Source organism: Elgaria multicarinata, chromosome 1 (assembly GCF_023053635.1).
Source record: "Elgaria multicarinata webbii isolate HBS135686 ecotype San Diego chromosome 1, rElgMul1.1.pri, whole genome shotgun sequence".
NCBI classification, from domain to species: domain Eukaryota; kingdom Metazoa; phylum Chordata; class Lepidosauria; order Squamata; family Anguidae; genus Elgaria; species Elgaria multicarinata.
The window spans coordinates 217939428-217956136 of record NC_086171.1 but is presented as its reverse complement, the minus strand read 5'-3'; the positions used below and the strand labels follow the sequence as shown (position 1 = coordinate 217956136).

The window sequence follows — 16709 nt, the reverse complement described above, 5'->3', positions numbered from 1 at the left end:
TTCCAGAAGGGATACCATGGTCGATGGTATCGAAAGCCGCTGAAAGGTCCAAAAGTACCAGCAGGGACACACTCCCCCTGTCAATGCTCATGCGGAGATCATCCACTAAGGCGACCATAGCTGCCTCAACTCCGTATCCTGCCCTAAAGCCAGTTTGAAATGGGTCTAGAAAATCTGTATCATCCAAGACTGCTTGGAGTTGGAAGGCAACTGCCCTCTCAATCACCTTGCCCCAAAATGGAAGATTTGATACTGGTCTATAATTATTAAGGTCCAGGGGATCCAGGGAGGGCTTTTTGAGAAGCGGCCGTACCACTGCATTAATAATTAATGCATTAATTTTGGGCTGCATTAATAGAAGTATAGCTTCCAAATCACGGGAGGTCCTGGTTCCTCTCTATTCGGCCCTGGTTAGACCTCATCTAGAGTATTGCGTCCAGTTCTGGGCTCCACAATTCAAGAAGGACGCAGACAAGCTGGAGCGTGTTCAGAGGAGGGCAACCAGGATGATCAGGGGTCTGGAAACAAAGCCCTATGAAGAGAGACTGAAAGAACTGGGCATGTTTAACCTGGAGAAGGGAAGATTGAGGGGAGACATGAGAGTACTCTTCAACTACTTAAAAGGTTGTTACACAGAGGAGGGCCAGGATCTCTTCTCGATCCTCCCAGAGTGCAGGACACGGAATAACGGGCTCAAGTTAAAGGAAGCCAGATTCCAGCTGGACATCAGGAAAAACTTCCTGACTGTTAGAGCAGTACGACAATGGAACCAGTGACCTAGGGAGGTGGTGGGCTCTCCCACACTAGAGGCCTTCAAGAGGCAGCTGGACAACCCTCTGTCAGGGATGCTTTAGGGTGGATTCCTGCACTGAGCAGGGGGTTGGACTCAATGGCCTTGTAGGCCCCTTCCAACTCTGCTATTCTATGATTCTGTGATCAGACAGAAAGCTGAAGGAGCAAACAATGGAAACTAGAACAAAAAAAGCAAACTCTCCCTCCCTCCCTCTCATACTGTGCATCTTCTTATAGAGAAGTGACGTGTTTTTTTTCACAGCTGGGAAGGAATCCACAAGGGTTGGACTCGATGGCCTTGTGAGCCCCTTCCAACTCTGCTATTCTATGATTCTATGAAGCCAAAGCCTGTTTCTGGAATGACCAGGGAAGAGAAGCCTTCTTTCTGGCAATTGAAATCAAGATTTATTTTGCTAAGTCTGTAGCGCTCTGATCGAATAAGGCAAGTTAACTGTGCATCTTCAGGGTGCTGCAGATTCTCAGTTATTTTTCACCCCTCAAGTAATTAAAATAGTTAATCCCTGTCTCTGGGACCACAGCTGGCTGTCTAAACAGTGGGGTTATAATTTAGAGGCTGCTGACAGTCTTGTTCATTGGCCAAGGCAAATTCTTCAACTGAACGCTGTTTACACAGAGTGCCAATGTTCAGTCATCAAAGCTTATTGACCAAGAGGTCCTGAAATAGCGTAGCCCTGGGGCCTTGAGCAGCCTTGCTGGGATTTGTCATACCCAAGGCATTAATCGAGCCAGGACACACTGTGAGATGAGACAGGATGAGCAGGGGTGGAACTTCCTACCGTTATTATCTCTGCTAGGCCCCAAGGCTAACTGGGGAGTGGAAAAGGGCTCACAGTGTTCGTCTTCAGAGTAGAAAGAAGCAGAAGGACATCTGCAAGCCCTCTCAGAAGCACGGCGTCTAAAACATTGTGCTTTGCCTGTCAGAGAGGGAACTGTAAGCAAAACATACATTGTGCCCTGATTTAAAATAAAAATAATAAAAAAATACTTCCCTCCCAGACGATCCACATTTTGTGAACCGCCCAGAGAGCTCCAGCTATTGGGAAGTATAGAAATGTAATAAATAAATAAATAAATAAATAAATAAATAATAAACACGTGTTCCAGGCAGCCAGGGAGCACAGCTGAGGAGAGGGCTGGCTTTGCCACCCCAGCTGCCTCCTTTCCCTCTGCTTCTTGTAAAGTCCAGTGAGGAAATAGTGGGGAAAGGACCCCCTGCTCTGCTGGAAATAATACGGGGAAAGGCGTGTTCTAAGGGTTATGCAAGCAAGTCAAGTGTTATAGTCGCACCATGCACTGGAGCGCGCTCTGTGTCGAAGGCAACAGAGAATGCAGCAAATGGCCCACAAAGTGCGAGGAAGAGACTTGGTTTAAAAACAAACAAACAGCTTTTAAAGGCTTACTTTCTGCTATGTAATCTGTGCAACTCCATAGTGTGCACACTTCCATATAATGTCATCCGTGTGCTCCATCAGGGATGGTAAATTTTCTGTGACTTCAGTGCTAGTTGAGCAGAAAGTTAAACATTCCCACCCCTAAAACTGTTTTTCATTGATCAGAACTTGTTAACCTCTGTACCTCTGCCTCTGAAAACGTGGAGATTTCTTGCCTAGGGGTGCCTCTCTGGTGGATACTATTTGCATACAAAAATGGTATGCAAAAATGACAGGGGGAATGGGAACAGAAATGGGTTTTTTAAAGACAAACAAAAAACCTCCCAAACTTTAGAGACTTTGGTCAACTGTCCCCTCTCCTGCGCCTGTTAATCCCACCTCAGCTAAACTGGCCTGGGGGTGGTATGGGATGTAACTCACGGACTGGGGTGTTTTGCTTTTTCTGTTGCTCAGTTCCCTATATGTGCTTTTTTAGTAGGCCTATTTTTTATTATATTTTTAATGTTCAGCTTTCAGCTGAACTACTTTGAACTGTTTCCTTTTAAGGATATTGTGGCTGTGTAGACTTAACTTTTGCAGCAGAGTGCTTGACTTAGCTTAGGGGTCAGTGACTGGTTAATGGATTGCTGGTACTTCAGTCTGCAATGATTTGTGCGTATTTTGTTTGTCCTTTGAAATCCTGTTTGTAAGCCAAATGCGAGCATGGTTGCTAAACCTGAAAACCCTGGTCCTGCCACAGTGCCTGTGAGCCTAGACTAAGAGGGATACTCAGAATAAGGCTGTGCTTTTGCAAAATGCGCCTGATGGTCATTTCCTTGTAACCAAAGGTGTCCAGACAGTTGTATCGTGGCACAAGGAACGCCCAGTCGTAACATAGATCTTGGAGAAGAGCTCAATGGCTCAATGTACCCCCCCCCCTCCACTGCCCCTGCTAGTTTTTCTGTTGCAGGGCAACTGAGTCCTCTTAGCACTTAAGCATTAAGCTGGTGTTGCCGGAGGGAAAAGTGCACCTATTGACTAGTGCTTGCAACATCCGTGATGGTGATGTTAATCTTCTCCTGCAATGCTCAGGACGTTGGCGATATTCACATTTTTCTGAAATGTCCCATTTCAGCAGGAGCCTCCATAGTATTTAAATGAAATCCTGCAGGGTTCCAATGACGATGTCCATATTAAGCGTGTGCGCACTTGCATGTTCACTGTAGGCACAGTTCTCATGTTATAGATCCACCATGGCTGCCACGCCGTCTCCCATGCGGGAAGAACAGGCCAGCTTCAGAGAGTGGATGGAAACGCTTATTGACACGGCTTTGCCTAGGTGGTCCAGTCGCTCCCCTGTGGCTCTGCCTCTCCCACGTTGCCAGTGTGTGCCATTGAGTCACAGGGAAGAGGCATCTGTTCTGCTCCTACACTGGCCGGGCATGTGAGGCTTGGGAAGGTGTTGCTACACTGAAGCAGCCTTGCGTCACCTTAAAGGTGTCTGCTTCTGGAGAGCTCCTTCATGGACTCATTTATTTATTTATTTTATTTATATACCGCCCCATAGCCGAAGCTCTGTGGACGGTTTACAGAAGTTAAAAACAGTGAATGTTAAACAGTATACAAAATTTAAAACCATCAAAAATATAAAAACAACAGTATCCATTTTGGGGTCCATTAAAAACAAACAAACTTAGCATATGTTGTTAAATGCTGTTAAACGCCTGGGAGAAGAGAAAGGTCTTGACCTGGCACTGAAAAGATAACAATCTTGGCGCCAGGCGAGCCTCATTGGGGAGATCATTCCATAATTGGGGGGCCACCACTGAAAAGGCCCTCTCCCTTGTTGCCATCCTCCACGCTTCCCTCAGAGTAGGCACTCGGAGGAGGACCTTAGATGTTGGAAGGGACCTTGAAGGTCACCTGCTCCAACCCCCCTGTTCAGTGCAGGCTCTTTAGTGCAGGATGTTGCTACAGCATTCCTGGTGGGGGGCTGCCCAGCCTCTGCCTAAATACGTTCAGCAAAGAACCCTCCACTTCCTGAGGGCAGTCTTCTCCGCTGCTGAACAGCTCACGGTGTTTGAAAGCTTCCCCTAATGTTCACCTGAAATCTGTTTCCCTGCAATTACCACCCATTGTTTCTAGTCCTGCCCTCTGCAGCAACAGAGAATAAGTTTGCTCCATCTTCTGCATGACAGCCTTTCCAATACTGGAAGACCATTATCATACCTCACCTTAATCTTAATTTACCTATTTATTTAAAAAAAATCTTGGCTGCCTTTCAGGGCAGAAGCCCTCCCAAGGCATCTTACAATACATAAAAGCAGTTTAAAATATTAAAAGCAATAAATACTCAGTAAGATAGCAATTAAAACAAGAAAAGCTCACAATTAAAGCTAACAATCTTCTCTTCTCCAGGCTAAGTATATCCCAGTTGTTTCAGCCTCATAAGATTTGTTTCCACCCCATCACCATCCTGGTTGCTCTTATCGTGATACGCTCCAATTTTTCAGTGCTCTCCTTAAAATGTGGCTCCCAGAACTGAACACAGTACTTCAAATGCAGCCTGACCAGCACAGAATAGAGCAGAACTAATGCCCTCAGATTGCATTTGTTTGTTTAGCATCCACATTGCATTGCCCACTCATGCTCCGCTTGTGTATTATTTATTTATTTAAAACATAAAATGCCAAGTTCTACATCTAGGAAACAGAAACCAAAGGCACATTTACAAGATGGGGGATACTTGGCTCAGCAATACTAAAAACGAGAAGGATCTTGGAGTTGTTGTAGATCACAAGCTGAATATGAGCCAACAGTGCAATATGGTTGCAAGAAAGGCAAATGCTATTTTGGGCTGCATTAATAGAAGTATAGCTTCCAAATCATGTGAGGTACTAGTTCCTCTCTATTCGGTCCTTGTTAGGCCTCATCTAGAGTATTGCGTGCAGTTCTGGGCTCCACAATTCAAGAAGGACGCAGACAAGCTGGAGTGTGTTCAGAGGAGGGCAACCAGGATGATCAGGGGTCTGGAAACAAAGCCCTATGAAGAGAGATTGAAAGAACTGGGCATGTTTAGTCTGGAGAAGAGAAGATTGAGGGGAGACATGATAGCACTCTTCAAATACTTGGAAGGTTGTCACACAGAGGAGGGCCAGGATCTCTTCTCCATCCTCCCAGAGTGCAGGACACGGAATAACGGGCTCAAGTTAAAGGAAGCCAGATTCCAGGTGGACATCAGGAAAAACTTCCTGACTGTTTGAGCAGTACGACAATGGAATCAGTTACCTTGGGAGGTGGTGGGCTCTCCCACATTAGAGGCCTTTAAGAGGCAGCTGGACAACCATCTGTCAGGGATGCTTTAGGGTGGATTCCTGCATTGAGCAGGGGATTGGACTCGATGGCCGTGTAGGCCCCTTCCAACTCTGCTATTCTATGATTCTATGATTTGTATCCTGCCCTATATCACGAGGATCTCTGGGCGGCGTAGAGATAAAATCATACAATATAAAACAATAAATATACACAGCTAAAAGCAAATCAAACCATTGATCAAGTTAAAACCAATATATAATTTAAAAACAGTAAAAACAATTAAAACAGTTAAAATAATGTGCAAGCCAGGTGAATTTAACCATTAAAGGCTTTATTAAAAAGTCATGTTTTTACTTGGTGCAGGAATAGAGTCAGCGTTGGCGCCATTCGGGCCTCCAAGGGGAGGCCATTCCACAGTCGGGGTGCCACCACAGAGAAAGCCCTCTCCCATGTCCCACCATAGCATATGTTTTGCATTGGTGGGATGTGGAGGAGGGCTATTCCAACAGATTCAAGTCTCGGGCAGGCATACATAAGGAGAGGCGCTCCCTCAAGTATCGAGGTCCCAAGACCTAGGTCTTTTTCCACATATACGACTGCCAAACCATTTCTTTCCCAGCTTTTGTCCCTAAATGCAGGACTTTACATTTTTCCCTGTTGAATTTCATCTTGGTCGTTTCAGTTCAGTGTTCCAGCCTGTTAAGATCTTTTTGAGTCTTTATTCTGTAGTTGTTGGGGTTGGCTGCCCCATTGAGGGCATGATGGCACCCACCCTCCCCAATTCTGGCACTCAAAGAAATACTGCCTCTGAATATGGAAGCTCTATTTAGCGACCGTGGCTACAAGCAGCTATTAGACCTATTGTCCATGAACTTGGCTAACCCGTTTTAAAGACAATGGTTGTCGCTACATCTTGTGGTAGCTACATTGAGGGTTGTCTGAAGATAACATAAGAACCCAGGCGAATAGATTTCCCTTGCATGGGAAACTGGTCCAGGTTGCTGTCAGACAAAAGTCCTGCTGTAGACCCACACCTAGCCTTATACTTTGAATTTACTCCTCTTCCGTCCGCAGCACTACCACTGAGCCTATCCAAGGTATGTAGCACTTGGGGCCTAGTGCTGGCGGTGAAGTGGTAGCTGTTGCTGCTCAGCTCAGTTGGCAGGCTCACTTCTCCCTTCCCCCAGCAGCCCACCCGGAAAGAAGAATTCTCGGGCTGTGTGAGAAGAATGACTAGCAGCAAGTGGTAGCAGCCAGCGTTTAACTTTCAGAAGGACGCCGCTGGCTCCATATTGGCTGAGCTACTGGTTATGGGACCAATAGACCCTCTCAGCCCCACACTGCTGAATTGTCTTGCTGGCTTCATGCGTGTGTCTGATCAACTTCCTGACTGTTAGAGCAGTACGACAATGGAACCAGTGACCTAGGGAGGTTGTGGGCTGTCCCACACTAGAGGCCTTCAAGAGGCAGCTGGACAACCCTCTGTCAGGGATGCTTTAGGGTGGATTCCTGCATTGAGCAGGGGGTTGGACTCGATGGCCTTGTAGGCCCCTTCCAACTCTGCTATTCTAGGATTCTGTAAGGCCAAACAAAGATGGTAGCCATGCGCCTAGCATCTCCAGTCAGCTGTGGGCCATGCCTCCTGCCCAGCTATGCTGTCGATTGGCACTCGCCTTGCTTAGCATGGAACTATTATGGATCCGTTTGATGTAGGCAACTGGGAAAGCTGAAGCCCATTTGCTGCATGACCGGTCTTGGAGGCAGGTTTCATCTGTAACTGCTGCTGCCTAAGCCTCTGCACTCAGCAAAGGAAGGCTGGTGGGGGGGGGGTGTCTTAGTAAGTCATAGATCTCACCTCCTCTTGCCAACTGCCCTTTTAGTTAATCAAGGTTGTCCAGTATACTTCAGTAAATCAATGTACGCCGTGTGTTGTCCAGAACTGAGAACTGTAATTGAAAAAAAGCGCACACAACTGAACAAGCCAAATGCTCATTGTGTAAGCAGGAGTTGTGATATCTCTGAGATGAGCATACTGAGGAAAGACAAAGCAATCTTCAGGTCAAACTCAGGTTCCTGAAGTGCAGAACACCCACGCTGCAGAACTGCTGTAGGAAAGGAGCCCTGTTATCAGGTTCCCAGATTTCCTCCATAAAACTTTCAGACTGATTGTCAAACTGTGTTCTTTATGGGATGTTCCTGCTTTCAAGTCCAAGTCTTGTTGATATGCTTGTTCCATGGTCAGAGCAATGATGTTAATCGCTGCCTCTGTAGTTCTCTTGCAAGCTCTTACATGGCAGGAACCCCCTGTGGTCTGTTGTCTAGGGTGGCAATGCCAGGCACTTTCCTTGCTGTCCACCTCTCTTCAGTGAATCTGAGATACTTCTTCTTAACCTTTCCTTTCTGTTCCTTTGAGCAGCTTGGCCCTTTTCTGGAGTCCTTGTATTGACCATTTCTTCCATGTTGCCTTTCCCTATTGGGAATTGTAACCTCAGACATTTTTACAGCAGCCTTTCCCCACAGGCACTTTTATTCAATGTGAACATCAAGGCAAGCGTTACAAAAGCTGCTCTAATTTCGAATAGCAGAGCCCTGAAGGCCTCTAATCCAGCATCCTGTTTCCCATGGTGGCCAGCAAGATGTTTCTGAGAAGCCCACATGCAGGACATGAAGCAGTCGCCCTCTGCGATCTCCCACCCTAGAGGCCTTCAAGAGGCAGCTGGACAACCCTCTGTCAGGGATGCTTTAGGGTGGATTCCTGCATTGAGCAGGGGGTTGGACTCAATGGCCTTGTAGGCCCCTTCCAACTCTGCTATTCTATGATTCTATGCTTCAGCTGCTTCCCAGCAACTGGTATTCATTCAGAGGCACGCCGCCCCTGAGCTTGGAAATGGCACATAGCCATCACGAGGTGTAACCACTGCTGGATTTATCCTCCATGAATTTGTCTAATCCCCCTTTTAAAAGCTGTCTAACTTAGTGGCTGTTATCACATCCTGTGGTAGCAAATTCCATAGTTCAACTATGCATTGTATGAAGAAGTACTTCCTTTTTTTCTCCTATCCTGAACCTCCCCAGTTCTGCTTCACTGGATGGGCTTGAATTACCAGAGTTACATCCAAAAATCTCTTTTAGAGGGTGAGTCCCATTCAGAATACATCTCGCATTACTGGTGCCTGGTTTTGCTTTAGGCTTGTCATAGTAGCACTTGAGGTAATAAGAGGGATTGAATGACTGACACATATCCAAGAAGAAGAAAAAGAGAGAAGTAAGCGTTCTCAAAAAACGCTCCACCTTTTATTCCTGACACATTGAGAGAAATTGCAAGCAAAGGCAGGCAGTTTGGGTCAGCGTTGGAATCTGCTCCTTTTGAATGGTCTTGGTTTATTCTGTGTCTAAAGTTTCGTGGCCACATGTGTGTGAGGCTGTTTTAATATGGCTTTTTTTCTGTTTGTACTGCAGCATTGCTTTGTGGCTTCCTGTCCTTACGGTAATCCGCTAATCCCTTTCTCAGAAGTGTCACGGCCCAGCCTTTCGTTCCACGTCCGACTCTTAGAGCAGTGTCTTGGTTCCCTCCTGTGTGGCTCACTTTGGAACCGTCCTTTTGAAGGACTCCTCTAATCCCTATTAGAAGATTAGCAAGATTTTCTTTTTGTCTATTCCCATGGCTGTGCCAGGTTGGGTTGTAGCTACAGAGAATGCCATTTTGGTCTAATCCTTTCAAAATTCTGCTTTCTAGTTTTCACTGTGAACTCCATGAATCAAAGACCACAATCGCTTTTCTTGCCTCTGATAATTCTAACAAAATTCCTCCTTCTGTTTCCTACTTTTATTTTAAAAAATGTAGGCTGAGCCCAAAGAGCTGCCTAAGTGCTTTCAAAGGCGAGGGTCGGCCCTGGGGATGTCTTGACATTTCCTTGATGAACACCCTGCACATGAACACCTTGCCCTGTAGTTTGCTGTCTGGAATGGTTGGCACTCTTTCCAGCATAAATTTATTTTTATTTTTATTTTATTTTATTTATTACATTTTTGTACCGCCCAATAGCCGAAACTCCTGCTTGGGCTTGCGAAGCTAGTTAGCATCTAAATATTTAAGTATTCATGTAAGCCTTGGCGTATGCAGTCAAAACCAGATATTACAAAATCAAACGCAGAACGATTCATCATGAAAATTATTTATTTCGAGCCACTTGTTCAAAAGAGTTGCTTTTCCAAAATCTGTCTAATTTTTGTAAGCCGCCCAGAGAGCTTCAGCAATTGGGCGGTATAAAAATGCAATAAATAACAGGGCTAAGTAGCAGAACAGCCTTCTAATGGAGGGGCTCCTTTTAAAGCTATATATCTACCCTATGTGGGACCTTGAAATGGGAAATGTGACCCTCTTAGAGGGTGCCAAGAACACACATCCATGCATCATAGAATCATAGAATAGCAGAGTTGGAAGGGGCCTACAAGGCCATCGAGTCCAACCCCCTGCTCAATGCAGTAATCCACCCTCAAGCATCCCTGACAGATGCTTGTCCAGCTGCCTCTTGAAGGCCTCGAGTGTGGGAGAGCCCACAACCTCCCTAGGTCTCTGATTCCATTGTCGTACTGCTCTAACAGTCAGAAAGTTTTTCCTGATGTCCAGCTGGAATCTGGCTTTCTTTAACTTGAGCCCGTTATTCCGTGTCCTGCACTCTGGGAGGATCGAGAAGAGATCCTGGCCCTCCTCTGTGTGACAACCTTTTAAGTATTTGAAGAGTGCTCTCATGTCTCCCCTCAATCCAGAGTCAAGGATGGAGCAGGGGGTTGGACTCGATGGCCACGTAGGCCCCTTCCAACTCTGCTATTCTATGATTCTAGGATTCTAAGGTAGTGTGCCAACATGCCTTAATGAAGGAGGTTTTCTTTTTCTTTTTCTTCTTTTCTTTGTCTGAAGTATTTTCTCAAGGGAGGCACTTTAGTGTGGGTAAGAATGAAGAGGTGTTGACCTTCTATTTTGAAAACAAATTCCAGAAGGGACCACCCTTTTTCTCCTTGTTGAACCAGCTGATCTCCTGCCCCATCCTATGTTGGATGAGGTGAGGAGACAGAGTGGAGGCGTGGAGCTCCACCTGAATGTAGGGGAAGGGTTTTTTAGGAATGTGCCTGCCAGGGTGTTACATCTGATATTTCTGTGCTCCCCCTGATGCCCAGCTTATCTCCCAGGGTTAGGGGAAGGACTCATAGGCCTGGCCTGATTGTGTGTTTTTAAACCCCTGCATTCTTGGGCAAGGGAGAGCAAGAACTGGCTATTCCTCTCTTCTCTCCCTCCCCCAATGCTCTCCCAGTGCATCATCCATCACTGTCTTTCCGACGCATGTACTACAACTTCTAGGCAACGGCTTCTTGGCAGAAGGCTATCTGTAGACTCAGCTGTATTGGCCTCCTGTCTGTGAGTATGTTTAGGTACAATAAAATCCCTCTCTGTCTCTATCCCGAGGCAACCCAGAAGAGCTCATCCTTAAACTATTAACTTGATATTCCTTCTTACTTCCTAACAGGACAGAAATGACTTCACTTTGCTCATAGAACGCTCTACCAATTCAATTTTCCCAATCGTTGAAAGTTTATTTGAAATTCTTGTGCATTTAATAAATTCCCATTTGAAGAAGTGTGTGTGTGTGTGTGTGTGTGTGTGTGTGAGAGAGAGAGACAGACAGACAGACAGACAGACAGACGGACAGACAGGCAGAGGGTCTCCTCTTGCCAGATGCACTAAAGGGCTCTTAACAATTGTGTATCATAGACATGTGTCAGGAGGAACACAATCAGTAACACAAGTATAGAATCATAGAATAGCAGAATTGGAAGGGGCCTACAAGGCCATCGAGTCCAACCCCCTGCTCAAGGCAGGAATCCACCCTAAAGCATCCCCGACAGATGGTTGTCCAGCTGCCTCTTGAAGGCCTCTAGGGTGGGAGAGCCCACAACCTCCCTAGGTCACTGGTTCCATTGTTGTACTGCTCTAACAATCAGGAAGTTTTTCCTGATGCAACCTGGAGAAAAAGGCAAGAAAGTCTTGGGAGTTTTTCCATTGGCCAGAGGGTGGGACATGTAGGGACAAAATCTTTCAATTTCTAAAAATGTACTGTTTCAGGAGATTAGTAGCACAATGAACGGATGAAATACCATTCAAATGGGGCAGTTTCAAAGTTGTAATTAACGTTTTTCAGGTGGCTATGCCTAAGAAGCATTTCCATTTATTATATATATGCAATACATGCACACAGCTTTTGTATGCATGCACGTGCACACATAGTGTGCTAAAGCTAATATATCAATGACACCTGAACTGGGGATTACACTGCATGCACAATTAAAATGGGATTTGCCTGTCATAGGATTTTTGTTGTTGTTGTTTGGAGAATGTCTGTAGATGTGTCCTGTTTTGATTGGTTTTTGAGGTGCAAGGTCTGACCTTGCTTACGTGACCTTACAGGGTTTTCAGGCAAGGCTGTTTTGTGCTGGAATTTTTCCTACTTCTTCTTAGGCTGTTTTACTCAGGCATCTTAAACTGACCACCTCCGTGGTTGCCAACTGTCGTGGGAGTCTGCAGTGCTTTGCTGGGAGATCAGAACGCAGCTGCATAAAGGGTAGAGGGAAGGAGGTGGGAGTTCAGTCCTGAATAATAGCCCAAGGATTTGCAGTGAGTGAAATCTCAGCATCCTTCAAAAAATAGTCGGCTGCATCCCTTGGGTGAGCCTTGAAAATAAAACTGACTTGAAGTCAAGATACGTTTTTAATGTGGCTGTTCCCCAGGGCCTACTCCGGCTTGCGGGTCATTCACATGACCAACCAGATTTGCTGCCCTACAGCAACCCAGGGACAAGTCAGTGGAATGGAGCACTGTGTGTGTAACTCCTGGGCCCTGCAGTTCAAATATTCTTTGTTCTCACATGGCCATAGCTAGAGTGCAATATTGGGCAAATAAATAAAAAAAAGCAGCCCTCTTGTTCTAGCTTACGCTGCCATTCATGCCACTGGTTTGGTGGTTACATTAAGAACGGCGGTAGCTATTCTGCATCTATCTTAACACCATGCAATGTGGATGTGATGAAACATGCATGTGACGAAGCAGGATCTTACCAAAATAAATTTGTGCATTGTGAGCAAGCCTCCTGACGCTCTGGTTCTCAAACCACACAGAGAACTCTGCAGAAGTTCAGTTCCAGGCACTATCCTGAGCTGGTGCTGTGGGCCGTCTCTTCCCTCCCTCGCTTTCCTGTGGAGCCTCAGGCTGTTTTATCCTTGGAAACTGATAGAGCCTTTTCTGCAGTCATCCTGCCTCTTGCTGTGCATCTTCGCGTAGATTAGAAGCAGGATGTTAAAGGAAATCCATACCTGTGCATCAGCTGGAGTTGGTGGATGCCTGCTGTGCTTCCAGAGCGAAAGGAGAGAGCAGACCCAGGCACCACAGTCTGATCTGTGCTGGTTGCAATAGTCCTGCAGTGAATGGATTGGTGTGTGAGGCTGCAAGAAAGGCAAATGCTATTTTGGGCTGCATTAATAGAAGTATAGCTTCCAAATCACGGGAGGTCCTGGTTCCTCTCTATTCGGCCCTGGTTAGGCCTCATCTAGAGTATTGCGTCCAGTTCTGCACTCCACAATTCAAGAAGGACGCAGACAAGCTGGAGCGTGTTCAGAGGAGGGCAACCAGGATGATCAGGGGTCTGGAAACAAAGCCCTATGAAGAGAGACTGAAACAACTGGGCATGTTTAGCTTGGAGAAGAGAAGGCTGACGGGTGACATGATAGCACTCTTCAAATACTTGAAAGGTTGTCACACAGAGGAGGGCCAGGATCTCTTCTTGATCCTCCCAGAGTGCAGGACACGGAATAATGGGCTCAAGTTAAAGGAAGCCAGATTCTGGCTGGACATCAGGAAAAACTTCCTGACTGTAAGAGCAGTATGACAATGGAACCAGCTACCTAGGGAGGTTGTGGGCTCTCCCATACTAGAGGCCTTCAGGAGGCAGCTGGACAATCATCTGTCGGGGATGCTTTAGGGTGGATTCCTGCATTGAGCAGGGGGTTGGACTCAATGGCCTTGTAGGCCCCTTCCAACTCTGCTATTCTATGATAAGGGTGGCAAAGCTGCAAATTCCTATCATAGAATAGCAGAGTTGGAAGGGGCCTATAGAGGCCATCGAGTCCTTGTTGTCTTTGAGAACAAGGCTTTACTTTTACCATGGATTATTTTGTGTCTTAGAAATGAAGTTGTATCCCTTTCCAACAAATGTCTGGCTAAATGTGGGCGACATTTTTTGTCTTGCAAAAATGCTGTGCGCCTATAGGAAACCCTCTGACTACAGTGTTATGTGGAGTGCCTAAAGGCCAGAGGTGGTTCAACCATTCAAGAGGCAGCTGGGCAACCCTCTGTCAGGGATGCTTCAAGGTGGATCCCTGCACTGAGCAGGGGGTTGGACTCAATGGCCTTAGAGCCCCCTTCCAACTCTACTATTCTATGGTTCACCTCATGGCTGGCCTGCCTAAGGCCTCGCCGCCCATCGCTGTTCCACCCCAACCTCACCAACTTCTCAAGACATCCTGGGTCTTGCAAACAATAAATGAAAGAGGGCTAAAGTCTGCCTCCCTGTCACCGCAAGCCTGCATGGAAACAGTGGGGGAAAGGCGCCCTTTCTACGCCTTCTCCAGTCTTCTTTCTCCCTCCCCGGTGATTCCTGTTTGTTCCAGGCTTCTTGCAGCTGCTTGCTGTGGCTGCTACTGACCCAGTGTAGGGACAAAGGGATCACCTACCAGTACAGAATGTCAGACTGTGGCTGGAACGGCAATCGTATTCACGTCACGCGCCCTCAAGGGGGCCTGGGGGTGGAGTGGGTGCTCCTCTGGGCTGCAGGTCGATTCTTACATGCCCCCAAGAAGGGGAGGGTGTTGGAGGGAGGGGGCAGCAGCAGCAGCAGTTTCTAACAGCTTTTCCTGTTTTGTTGTTTCCTCCCTAGGAGTACAAACAGAAGCTTGCTCGGGTAACTCAGGTCCGCAAAGAGCTCAAGTCCCACATCCAGAGCCTGCCCGATTTGTCACTGTTGCCCAACGTCACGGGTGGGTTGGCGCCTCTGCCGTCCGCTGGGGACCTTTTCTCGACTGACTAAGACACGTGTGGGCCTGTATTTCCCCCCTCCTACAATTCCAGTTAATGCCACCGGAAGACCTCGTGACAATTGGAGATCCTCACGGCCAGCTGACCTGGGAAGGAACGGACAGAGGCCGCCTTCCCTTGACCCTCTCAGCAAGATGTGCGTCCCGTGCGCGTGACGAGAGGGCTGCGACGCTCCTTTGGAAGAAGGCAAACGTCCTCATGTTTGGCAAAGATTCACGTTTACCTTGCTCCCCCCTCGTAGCACTTCCAGTTTCCACCACAGCCTGTGCAAATCATGTGTGTCGACATCCAAGAGCTTTCAACAACAAAAAAGAGAGGTTGATTTATGCTTTGCCTTTTTTTTTTCTGTATAAAAAGAACAGTTGTTTCTGAATTGGTTTGGTGTGTGTCAGGCTTGGTTTTTCTGGGTTTCATGATTCTGGAGTTTCCATGTGGCAGCACTGTCTCAAGAAATTGGCACAGATGAGGCGTCTGCTTCACAGATAACCTCAGTGGGTGGTTCCTTCTCTCTTTGGGCATGTTTACATGGAGATACGGGGACCACAGGTGACCAAAATTCAGCTCTGGTGGCTGATACCCAACGTCTGCTCCTCTGTGCAGTGCTGCCTGTTACTTGTGGATCGGAGCAATCCAGTGTTGTTCAGGCTCCCCTGTGTTGTATTCAGGGTCCTTCCTCACCCCACAGCATTTAGTAGCGGAAAGCATCAAAGTGCATTCAGTTCAAGTCACCCGACCTGGAACAGTAATTTTTCCTTCACTGGGGAATGTCTTTCGAAGGCTTTGAAACCTTGTCTGTTAAATTTTTCGTTTGCTGTTAGTGAATGGATTGAGCTTTGAAGGAGGTGATAAGCAGCCAAATCCTATGAGGAGCATTGCTTAAGCACAAGCTCACTTCAATGATCTGGAGCCCACCTGAGCGATGTTCTTAACTGGATCGTGCCCAGTGTTGGTCTGTACCCTTCTCTTGGTTTGCTTTTTTTTCCTTCACCAAGTCACGGCTATGTAAACGATGCAGCAATATTTGTACTTCTAGAGCAGTGTGAAGACTTTTATTTCACACTAATATTGGCTGATTTGTTTGGGGGGGATTTTCCATTCTTTTCAAAAGAAAACCAAACCCGCACCTTGCCGCTTATGGCCACCCCTCCGTCCTTTGCACTCTCATCTTTCAGGAGAGGGTTGGCCTTCCCTTCACCCCCCTGGGGCAATCCCCTGCCCCCGCCCTCCTCTCCATTTGCCCTGGAAGTGCCCCTGCGTTCTGGTTCTTCTTTTCCTTTCTTGTTCGCCAAATCAACCACAATGATGCATTTCTTTTCAAAGCATTGTGCAGTAGTGGTTTTTTTTATTATTATTATTTTACATTATTAACCCCCAAATCTCCTTGAGCTTCACAGCTGAGGCAAAAGCGTCTCCACGCGATGCCCGTAGATCATGGGGTGATGGGGAGAGAGCCCCACACGTGTCTGTTCACGGCACAGCAGCACAACGTTGGCAACCTCTGTGTTCCTTTTCTGTTTCGTTTAATGTCCTTGAAATCGTAGGCATCTAATTTGCTTTCGAGGGGCAGCGAGGGGCAGGGAGCCTGTTCCAGGGCACTTAGCACTCTGGGCGGTCTTTCGCTGAGAACAAATCCATATTCTCGCCCCAAGTCGTTTTCTTAAATCTGTATATGAATCGATCTAGAAATAAATTTAGAGGTATAGGCTGCCATTTTAGCAGCAGTATATTCTGAAATGTCTCATAAATATATTTTTGAATAAAGAGGGTGTCATTCAACAGGCGAGTGGCTTTTTCTTTGCGGAGTGGGTGCGAGCAGAGCAGTCTCTGCAGTGACTGGAGGTGGAAGGATTTAGAAACAAAGCTTTGAGCTCTGTCCTTGTGTTTGAACGCTCACAATATGGCTGCGATTTAAGTGTACGTTGGGTTTTGGAAGTCTTGAAGCCGGCTGCCTTCAGGAAGTATTTACCCATTCAGCTGGGTGTTCTGAGACCATAAAGTTCAACCTGTGCGTGTCTTGATTTTTTTTCAGAGTTTGCTGTGGCTGGTAGTTAGATAATTGGCACGGATAA

General features: G+C 46.7%; 1 protein-coding gene across 2 annotated transcripts in view; it reads left to right on the top strand.

Annotated features, from left to right (window-relative positions):
* RPRD1B (regulation of nuclear pre-mRNA domain containing 1B) overlaps nt 1-16416 on the top strand; it is a 45497-nt gene extending 29081 nt beyond the window's left edge. For both annotated transcript variants that reach the window (XM_063147477.1, XM_063147476.1), the window contains exon 7: nt 14483-16416. In XM_063147477.1, the coding sequence (XP_063003547.1) occupies nt 14483-14632 (150 nt within the window). In that variant the 3' untranslated portion in view covers nt 14633-16416. The remainder of the gene's footprint in view (nt 1-14482) is intronic.
* The last annotated feature ends 293 nt before the right edge of the window (nt 16417-16709 follow it).